The following is a 10861-nucleotide window of genomic DNA, read 5'->3' on the forward strand; positions in this document are numbered from 1 at the left end:
ATTAATTTTTGACTGTAGATTATTATCTACCAATTAATATTGATTATAGAATAGATCTATCTATTCTATTTATTTTATTTTTTCAATTAGGTACTAGTCGGGAACAGAGAACTCAATAACAACAATTTTCTGTTCTTCAACCAAAAACACTCTGAAATAAATAATACTACATTAAAAATAGCATTAAATTATTCTTATAATCAACGTGTGTATGATTTGTTGCAACTTTCTCACAAAATAAAAAACCAGGTTGGTACTTACCTAACTAATGTGTTTTGTAAAATGTAAATCGTCAACACAGAATGTTTTATTAAATTAATACCTATTAAATAAAATTAAATACTCTAGCGATTTGGGATGAATATAATTATTTCAAACTCACTTTGGAAATTATATTCCAACTCAAGTTACGATTGGGTATTTATTATTGTAATTAAATCACCCCCCCCCCAAAAAAAACAAAAAAAAAACAATAATCCACCGTCAGATTTACGTCTATTACTAGTATTACTACAGCCATAAGCTGCACAGTTGCACAAGCAACAGGCGTAAAACTTTAATTATTCATTATTAATTGTTATTGACTATTATTTAAGTAATAATCTTATTGTTCGTTAAAACGAAAACGCTAAGGTTAAATATTAAACGTACGTATACATTACACTATTACAGTATTACACACGATTAATCTTTAGTCGTAGATCTTTATTCGTGGTATTACACGATAATGATAATACCAGTATACCACGTTACCACACAATAATAGTACATCGTATAACCGCACAAGCGCACAAGAACAACTATGGGACTGTACAATAATTTTGCCGTGCCACCGTGCTGCTTATCAATACCCAACCGTGCACAAAATAATAATATAACATTAGTATTATTTTTATCCTTCCTAGTTACGATTTCAAATTTTAAAGTTTTCAACTATTTAGCCGTTTGAGACTTTGAGATTTGTCGATTTTATACATTATATTTGTATTAGCCATTTAGTTTTAGCCTTTCAGGTATTCTTTTTTACGATTCCATATTTTTGTTGTTTATACTTGGTTTTAAGTTTTTAGTAGGTAAGATGCCTAGGAAGTGTGTAATTTGCAAAGCTTATGATAAGAATAATGAAAAATCATTTTATTCGTAAGTATACCTTCGTTTTAGAAGAATATTTTTTGAAATTTTATAGTACTATTATTCATTTTATTTCAGCTTTCCTAAGGATGAAGGCCGCAAGAAGTTATGGTTAAAAGCTTGTGGAATTAAACTATATCTACCATCATATAGAGTTTGTGAGGCTCATTTTTCAGACAAAGATTTTTTACCTAGTGGTTATTTAAAACGTATTGCAGTACCAGGAAATAATATTATGAAGCCAGAACCACCAATATTCACAAATACAGGTATCTATCAACTATATTTTGTAAAAATAAATCTTAAACAATTTATAAATTTGATATTTTTCAGACAACAAAGATTTTTCACCCAGCGGCCATTTAAAATGTGTTGCTATACCAGGAGATATTTATTCAGAGCCAGAACCAAAAGTATTCACAAATACAGGTATCTATCAACTATATTTTGTAAAAAATAAATCTTAAACAATTTATAAATTTGATATTTTTCAGACAGCAAAGATTTTTTACCTAGTGGTTATTTAAAAAGTATTGCAGTACCAGGAAATAATATTATGAAGCCAGAACCACCAATATTCACAAATACAGGTATCTATCAATTGTATTTTGTAAAAAATAAATCTTAAACAATTTATAAATTTGATATTTTTCAGACAGCAAAGATTTTTTACCTAGTGGTTATTTAAAAAGTATTGCAGTACCAGGAAATAATATTATGAAGCCAGAACCACCAATATTCACAAATACAGGTATCTATCAATTGTATTTTGTAAAAAATAAATCTTAAACAATTTATAAATTCGATATTTTTCAGACAACAAAGACTTTTTACAAAGTGGCCATTTAAAATGTGTTACTATACCAGGAAATAATATTGTGAAGCCAGAACCACCAATATTCACAAATACAGGTATCTATCAACTATATTTCGTGAAAAATAAATCTTAAACAATTTATAAATTTGATATTTTTCAGACAGCAAAGATTTTTTACCTAGTGGTTATTTAAAAAGTATTGCAGTACCAGGAAATAATATTATGAAGCCAGAACCACCAATATTCACAAATACAGGTATCTATCAATTGTATTTTGTAAAAAATAAATCTTAAACAATTTATAAATTCGATATTTTTCAGACAACAAAGACTTTTTACAAAGTGGCCATTTAAAATGTGTTGCTATACCAGGAGATATTTATTCAGAGCCAGAACCAAAAGTATTCACAAACACTGGTATCTATCAACTATATTTCGTAAAAAATAAATCTTAAACAATTTATAAATTCGATATTTTTCAGACAACAAAGATTTTTCACCCAGCGGCCATTTAAAATGTGTTACTATACCAGGAAATAATATTGTGAAGCCAGAACCACCAATATTCACAAATACAGGTATCTATCAATTGTATTTTGTAAAAAATAAATCTTAAACAATTTATAAATTCGATACTTTTCAGACAACAAAGATTTTTCACCAAGCGGCCATTTAAAATGTGTTACTATACCAGGAGATATTTTTTCAGAGCCAGAACCAAAAGTATCCACAAATACAGGTATCTATCAATAATATTTTGCAAAAAATTAATTCTTAAACAATTTATAAATGCGATATTAAATTTTGATACTTATAAATTTAAGCAATTTTTAAATGAGTTAAACCTTAACAGTTGTTGAATCATCTCATCAAGAGACTCTTACACCTGACACAATCATGTTATTAACAAACAGTATCTGTGTTATACCAAAAAAACGAGGTTCTAATGAATTGCCTGATGTGAAGTATATTATTTCATTTTTTTCCTAATTTATAGTAATTTACTATATTTTATATTTTGTACAATGTTGGTCTTTTTATTTCTAAGTTCAAGACAAAACAAGAAAAGATATAATCCAGATACAATAGGGGATTTATCCCCAAGTCACTTTGATACACCCAGGAAAGCTAAAAGAAATTTAGAAATGGTAAAATGTAAGTTCAACCAACAAAAAACCCAAAATGTTAATTTAAAAAAGCAGGTGAAGAGACTGCAAGTCAAACTCAGAACCTATGATGACCTTATCCGTAAACTGAAGTATAAAATTTTTACATCTGAAAATGCAGGCTGTAGCTGTTCATCTACAGGTAAAAAACACCACATTTTTACTCAATAACCATTGTATAGAACAGCGTTTCTTAAACTTTTTTATTCATGGAACCCTTTTCTATATTCACTTTAATTGTGGAACCCCTACGTTTTTTTAGATTTTAGCTACGTATATTAAACTTTCAACAATATGTTATTACCGCTCGATAATTAAACTCTGTACTTTGTTTCAATAGTTGTAACACTTAAAACATTTTTCCCTGCTAGTCGTTAATCTTTAGTAAGATTTTTGAACATTTTGAAAAAAAGCACTTTAGTTTTGCGGGTTCCGCGGAACACAGTTTAAGAAACACTGGTATAGAACAACAACTTTTTTATTTCCCTCAAATCAAATAAGTATGAAAAAAAATATTACCCCAATAACAAAAAAATGTACAAACTTATTTTATTTAGAAATGAATAATGTGTAATTTAATAATATTTTTTAAATTTAACATTTTTTTTAAATTTTGTATTTATTTTAATCATAATATTATTATATTTTATAACCTATTTTGTAGTTTTTAATTAACTTTTTTGGCCTGAATTTCACACAAGTGAATAAATTATAATAATATTATTATTTGGTATTTATTGTACCTATTATACAAGTATATATATTTTTTTTACCTATTATTGGCAACGGGCAATACTATGTATGCTTTTTTTATTGTTTTCACTAAATTCTTCCATCATTGAACATTGTCATTTATCAGAATGGAATATTAATATACTGTATACTATAAAGTTTGTAGTATTAGTGTATTACTATAATACTATAAATTATAATGAATTAATTGTTATTTATAACCATTAAACCATATATAACTTATGTAAATAGTGTTAAATGTAACATTCAACCATTGTGTAACTCTAAAATTAAAACTTAAAATAGTAACTGAATTCATTATAACATGATTTACCTACACAATAATAGAATAATATTAATAGTTAATAATCTTATATATTATAATAATATATTATATTTTGGCAAGTAAGTGGTAATAACAATGTTTTTGGTCTCAAGGAAGGCATCACTGTTGATACTCTTGGAAAGACAACACTATGATAAATACTCTATGAATGATATGAATCACTTATCACGTATTCTTCGTAGTGACGTAGTTCGTTATCAGCACGACTACTTAGTTTTTGATAACGTCCTAGTCAGTAGTCACGTGTGCAGAGATTCGAGACTACGAGAAGTTCGAGAGATGAAATAGTCAAAAATCGAAATATCGTTTGTTGGTTTTATTACGGTTTACATCACCGTGACGATGAATGGCGTTTCTGACATAAATTCGCTGACCAAGATCAAGGTGAACAGTCTTAAACGCAAAGCTCCGTCCTCCGTCGAATCCAAACATAAGCAAAAAAAGTTCAAAACAGACGATGAGTGTAGTTTACTTTCGTTGACCACATCTGAGGCGTACGGTATTAGAAAAGTTACTGATGATTTTGACTTGGAAGATTATCAACTGCCCACTGACAAGCCTGTCGAGGCAAGTATTCAAATTGATATTGTTTCGCTTAGTTTTCTAATAATTGCATTAATCAGGATCTGTAAATAGTAGATAGGTTAGGTATATGTACTGTGTTCAGCGACATGATGAATGGAGTTGATCAAAAATTATCTACTTAAAAATTTAAGTATAGTAAAAAACCTAGTTATCATTTGTAACAGAGGTTTTTAAGTTTTTTATTGCCGCAAAGAATCTAGGAAAAATAACCTGTTATAAACAAAACAAATTTACATATTAATCTATAGCAATAAATTAAGTATTTTATTCGATTGCAACGGATTGTAATTGGTTCATAATATATTATCATTTTTGGTTGAGATACCTATATCAAACATTGTTTTTTTTCATCCTACCTAATTAATAAATTTAAAATACTGTGGATTAGGTATAAATCATAGTAGAATACAGATATGTATATACCTTAAATGTACACTTAGTTTTTGGTTAAAGAAATGTTAAAAGTTTTTAAATACTCATTAGCATGATAATTATATTATTTATCAATATTTATTCATTATAAATTAATTTTTATAGAAATTAATTTGGATTCACTCTGTATAAAATCTCAATGTTTTAAATATAGTCAATTTATAAGTATACTTAATTTTCTTTAAATTATGATTTGATTAAATAGGTATATAATTATGAATAAAAATGCTAATGAGCGTGTTAAACAAAAATTGTAAGTAATGGGTAAATATAAGTACCTATATTTAAACTTTCATTCTAGAAGCCTAAAATCATTTAACATCATAATAGGTAATGTTGGTAATGTATTAATCATTAAGAAATTGCAATATTTTTTTATTCACCTGTCACTAAACTATTACCTTTTTTTTTTACAGTTTATAAGTTTAGATACATCTCAACTGAATAGAGATAATGGAGTTTTGTTTTCTGAAAATTTAACAGATGATTACGAAGTTTGGACATTGCAATGCCCTGATGATGTAAGTGAATATTAAACATTTTGCATTCTTAGACCTATTTTGTATCTCTAAAATCGAAATGTATAAACATAGTATGATCAATCTTTAGAAAAAAATTTTAAACTTTTAATTTATGCTATTTCCATTTGTTATAAAAAATATTTAAAATCATAACTTAAATCTTTTATATACCTAGTTAATAAATAATATTAACTGTATAGCTAGTGTCTACTACATCCTAAAACATCTTTCATATCCCAACCTCTAAATCTAATATTCAACAATGATCCACTAATTACATCTATGCGATGGTCAAATACTCTATATGAGTAATAAATAATTATTCAATTAATTAAAATTCACCACTACGTGGATTTAAATTATTTAAATGTTGATAATTAATATTAATATTTCATCTTAATTATAATTGAATTAAATTTCAATAATAATAAAAAAATCATATCTATTATAATAATGCAAATGTAATAGGTATGTATACTTTTAGTGTTTATAAGCTCATAAAGTCATAACTATTATTGGTGGAATGTTATAGATAGATATTAATGATCTACTTACACAATCAATCAGTTTCAACGAAGTTAAAAAATTGGAAATTAAAAACGCAATGTCAGATAAAGTTGATTTGATTCCTTACAGAAGTCAAGAAGGAACAAATATTACTATAGTAACTCCATGTGAAAGTACAAGCAATTTATCTTTAAGTAAGTAAAATAATTATGTGAAGAATTTGATTCAATAATAATTATTAATTGAACCCTTTTTTGCTATCATTGTAATTGAAAATACAATTGTATGTCAAATATCCAGTTACAAGATTAAATTTATTTTATTTTTCAGATGTGGTTCCTTTAGCTGGGACATTCATCATGTGTAATCGAGTTAAGAAAGAAAAATTAAGTAACAATACTTTACTCCCAGTTGATACTATAGAAGATGCAACTAGAAGAAGATCGGAATTAATGTCAAAAATTACCAAAAGACTATCAAATAAATATGATATTAATACAATTGACAACGAAGATAGAAAAACAGAAATTAAGATAGAAAAAGAAACACCTAAAAAAGTAAAAAAGCATAAAAAAAAATTGATTATTGAATAATACATAAGATTTTTTAAATTAATTGCATTTTAAGTTTTCAAATATTTCATATTGTTATGTAACATAAATAATAAATAACTTGTTATTTTTTTTCATAAAACTTTCAATAAAATCTGTTTTATTTAATAGACAAATCTATTATTTTATTATTGAAATATATATTCATAATATATAAATGAGTTCATGTTTATATCTTAGTTGTTTTATAATTATTATATATCATATCCTTCATGTATGATCAGACTTTCTGATTAAAAATGAAATGTTAAAAGATACCATTTACTTAGAATTTTAAAATTAACTACGGATATTAGAGTATCGTAATTATTAGTCTAAATCTTTAAACTTTATTTCTTATTCGAGAAAAAAATTTTCCTCCTCCGCCGCATAAACCAATTTTTTAAAAACTATTATTATTAAAGTACTACACAATACACATAAATATTTTAATTATATACTTACAACCCAACCTACCTCACTATTTACTCCCATGAGTTTTTCTTTAACCGAATATAGAAATATAATTTTCATTTAACTTAATTTTGTGTCTTCTTATAATAATAATATTACTGAACACATAAATACTGGAATACTGGATTATAATATCTAAGAATGAAAATAGGAGTAGGATAAACACAAAATATCATTTACCTATTAAGTTATAAAAATAATACAGCTAGGATTAGAAGAAAATAATTTAAATATCTTGGTTTATACAGTAATTTTTCTTTTGCTATACATCAATTGGAATATTTAAATTTCATTTATATAAGAGGTTCCAACTTTTTGGTAATTCTAATTTTTAAAACACATAAAAGTAAAATAAATACCTTATAACTTGTAAAACATAATTTGTTGACTAATAATTTGTATTCTTTAATATTGTTTTTAATTAAAATAAGACGATTAAAATAATACAAATTAAATCCAACTAAGTATAATCCAACATGACAATATGTAACTGTTATAAAATCATTTTAACATAGAATATAGTTTTACTATCAATACAAATACTTTATTTAAACCAAAAAATATTGATATCTAGCCATGCATTTAAATTTAAATAGCTTTAATAGTGATACAATTTTAGTTTATAAAGTATTGTTGATACTGTTGGAGAACAAAATTAGGTATTAGTGTATTACACGTTTTTGTGAAGTAACTAATTCAAAGATATGAAGTATTTAAAATAGCATCCAGGGAAATTTATCTCTTATATTGTTTTTCTTTATAACCCCATTATACTAATATACAAAAACAATAGTAATCCTCAATCAATGCAATTATCGTTATATCTATTTATAATTCAATGATATTTTGATAATAAGTAATAAGTCAACTATACTATTTTATTTACACTTTTAGAATATAGTTGATCTTTAAAATACAAACTTATTTTAAACTGTAACTATTTTAATACTTTTAGAATTGTATAACTTATTCATTGTAGTTAAAATATAATTTGAAATATATTATTATTATTATTTATTAATATTTTCACTTGTTTAAGTTATAGGTTTATCAAGTACAACTATTTTTTGTATAAAATACAAATTATATATTATATAAAAAAATAATCACATATAATTAAATAGATAACTAATCACATTAGTACACATCATATAATATATTTATAATAAATCTGAAGTATAAATAAGCATAAATTACAGATATTCATTAAATAAATATAAGTATAAATTGTTTTTTTTTTTAATTTAGACCTAGGGAAAAAATAAAAGTATAAATTATACCAATTTCATAAAACATTTTTTTTTTAATCTAGTAATTATAAATTATTTGAGTCCTACAAATTGTTTTATTTAATAATATATATTATAATTATATCCACCTCCCCCTCGAAAAAAAGTTTATTTTTTTGGATCTAGGTCATTAACAGCTATTGGTTTTATCGAATTAAAAGAAAGTTTACTTCTAAATAAGACTTATGAATAATTATAATAGGAGATAGGTTGTTGATAATTTATAGATACACACAAATTCCTTAAAAAAATATGCAAAAATGCCTTAAAAACTTCAAAAGATGAAATTCAAAAATCTACTTATATAAGTGAAAAAAATTTAATTTAAAATATAAATTGTAATATTAATAGACAATAGTATACATTTAAGTTATAAGTTTAATTTATAATAAAATATGTATAATTATTAAAAAATAAAAATAATTAAAATTATAGTTGATTTTCAAAAATCTTCCATTATAAATAATAAAATTATATTTTTGAGTATACAAATGTACAATACACAAATTACTTTTAAAATTTAAAATTTGAGAAAAATGTCCCCACGTTGTACAAAAACTACAAAAAATGGTCTAAAATGTGAAAAATTACATAATCATGTTAAAAAACAAAAAAATTATTTATAGCTAAAAATGCAAAAATATGCAGAATAAAATAAGTATCAGAATCAAGGAAACACGAAACAAATTTTTAGCCAAGATAGCATTGTATAGGATCAAAGGAAAAAAATGCAAGTCATTAACATCCTATCTCTAATAGCTGTTATTGAAAAACTTTAATTAATAAATACTTTACATTACTTACTTAAAAAATTATTATAAGTATAATTTATGTCACTAGTATAAATGGTGCACGTCCCATACACGATAGGTATACCTAAATATTTAATTTAGATTTTATAAAGTATGTATAAGTATAATTATACTCTTATTATAATAAAAAATGTAGTTTTGGTACCTTATGAAAGTATTAAATACTTACATAACTTATTATTTTTTGTATACGATGAAAACTTATACATGGATCTATAAACACAACTTTCAATTTTGACTTATTCCTCTCCACCTAATTAACGCCCGGTTATATTAATATATATATAACTGTATGTCTTTATAAGATATAACTTAATAATGCCGGTGTTGGCAGTAAAGAGGTATTCACGCTTAATTATATTAAATGAAATTGGCTCTGTGGTATTATTTATTGTCGAAATGTAATATTCAGATTTAATACTTTTGATTTGATTTTTCCTGTGTTTTTTTTCGTGTTTCTCCTCCTAAAAATGTAAAATAAAAATGAAATGGATGTACTGATGCAGTGTTATAATCGTCTGAAAAATCTAAAATTATTTTTACTTCAAACTTCATGCAAATCGGTATAATTTTATACTATAGAATATAGTATATAAATATAATGTTTTAACATATTAAATATTACAAAAAGTGTAAATATATACTCGTTATGCTCAAAGACAAGTTTCGTGACATTTTGCCAACATCGTTTCATATAACCATATAAGTATTTTTTAACACTATAAATCAAATTATTTTTAATCTATAGGTTACCTAATAATAAATTGACATAAATACGTAGGTACTATGACTACTTATGACTTATGAGATGATACAGAACACAGATTATTATCAAAAAATGTAACTGAATATATATTTTTTGTTTTCTCACAGAAAAATTATTCATTGGTAGTTTACACATTATAAGTAGGTAGGTTTACTTATTAAAATATAGCTTTAATGTTTAATGGATGCATTTGACCAATAACAATAATATAAGTAACATGCAGTGGCGAGCTGCAGTGACAGTGAAACTCATATTGTTTTATCTTGTTTTCAATACCACATCATTTTTTATTTATTTTTGTGTATTGGATTAGCCTATTTATTTATTTTAAATATTAATAAATGTTTAATACTATGATAATATCTATTTTAGCCGCCCAACTACTAATTTTAAATATATTATTTGTTTGCTTTCAAATAGGTACATAGTACATTACATCAATCTCTCCTTTTTCGTATCCAACGGTTATAATTGAAATCAATTTTAACATTGTTATCCATTACAATTTAAACCCCTATAACGGTCAATTTTTCATTATATTATTATTCGAATATTTCTTTAAATATAACGTTATACTTGTATGTACTAATACTAAAGAATATCTAAACTTAGGCATATTATGCTCGAATGAATTAACTTTAGTACTTACATACATTATATATTATAATGTATAGTCATAGACGGGTATACTCG

The 10861-nt window shown here is 24.5% G+C and overlaps 2 protein-coding genes across 2 annotated transcripts; both read left to right on the forward strand.

Annotated features, from left to right (window-relative positions):
- The first annotated feature begins 710 nt into the window (after positions 1–710).
- On the forward strand, positions 711–3285 carry LOC126549864 (uncharacterized). Its single transcript, XM_050200257.1, has 12 exons — positions 711–1140; positions 1210–1400; positions 1465–1560; positions 1626–1721; positions 1787–1882; positions 1948–2043; positions 2109–2204; positions 2270–2365; positions 2431–2526; positions 2592–2687; positions 2802–2913; positions 2997–3285. The coding sequence occupies exons 1-12, from the start codon at positions 1079–1081 to the stop codon at positions 3283–3285; spliced, it is 1422 nt and encodes a 473-aa protein (XP_050056214.1). The 5' UTR covers positions 711–1078.
- Positions 3286–4341: 1056 nt separating this feature from the next.
- LOC114122750 (uncharacterized) lies at positions 4342–7020 on the forward strand. Its single transcript, XM_027985506.2, has 4 exons — positions 4342–4759; positions 5626–5730; positions 6263–6431; positions 6568–7020. The coding sequence occupies exons 1-4, from the start codon at positions 4535–4537 to the stop codon at positions 6828–6830; spliced, it is 762 nt and encodes a 253-aa protein (XP_027841307.2). The 5' UTR covers positions 4342–4534; the 3' UTR covers positions 6831–7020.
- The last annotated feature ends 3841 nt before the right edge of the window (positions 7021–10861 follow it).

The sequence above is a fragment of the Aphis gossypii genome, chromosome 2 (assembly GCF_020184175.1).
Source record: "Aphis gossypii isolate Hap1 chromosome 2, ASM2018417v2, whole genome shotgun sequence".
Classification (NCBI taxonomy): domain Eukaryota; kingdom Metazoa; phylum Arthropoda; class Insecta; order Hemiptera; family Aphididae; genus Aphis; species Aphis gossypii.

Coding starts and splice junctions, on each gene's coding strand:
- LOC126549864 (XM_050200257.1), top strand. CDS start 1,079: ATGCCTAGGAAGTGTGTAATTTGCAAAGCTTATGATAAGAATAATGAA. Junction 2,366..2,430: donor AAAAGTATTCACAAACACTG/GTATCTATCAAC, acceptor GATATTTTTCAG/ACAACAAAGATTTTTCACCC. Junction 2,527..2,591: donor ACCAATATTCACAAATACAG/GTATCTATCAAT, acceptor GATACTTTTCAG/ACAACAAAGATTTTTCACCA.
- LOC114122750 (XM_027985506.2), top strand. CDS start 4,535: ATGAATGGCGTTTCTGACATAAATTCGCTGACCAAGATCAAGGTGAAC. Junction 4,760..5,625: donor CCACTGACAAGCCTGTCGAG/GCAAGTATTCAA, acceptor TTTTTTTTACAG/TTTATAAGTTTAGATACATC. Junction 5,731..6,262: donor CATTGCAATGCCCTGATGAT/GTAAGTGAATAT, acceptor GGAATGTTATAG/ATAGATATTAATGATCTACT.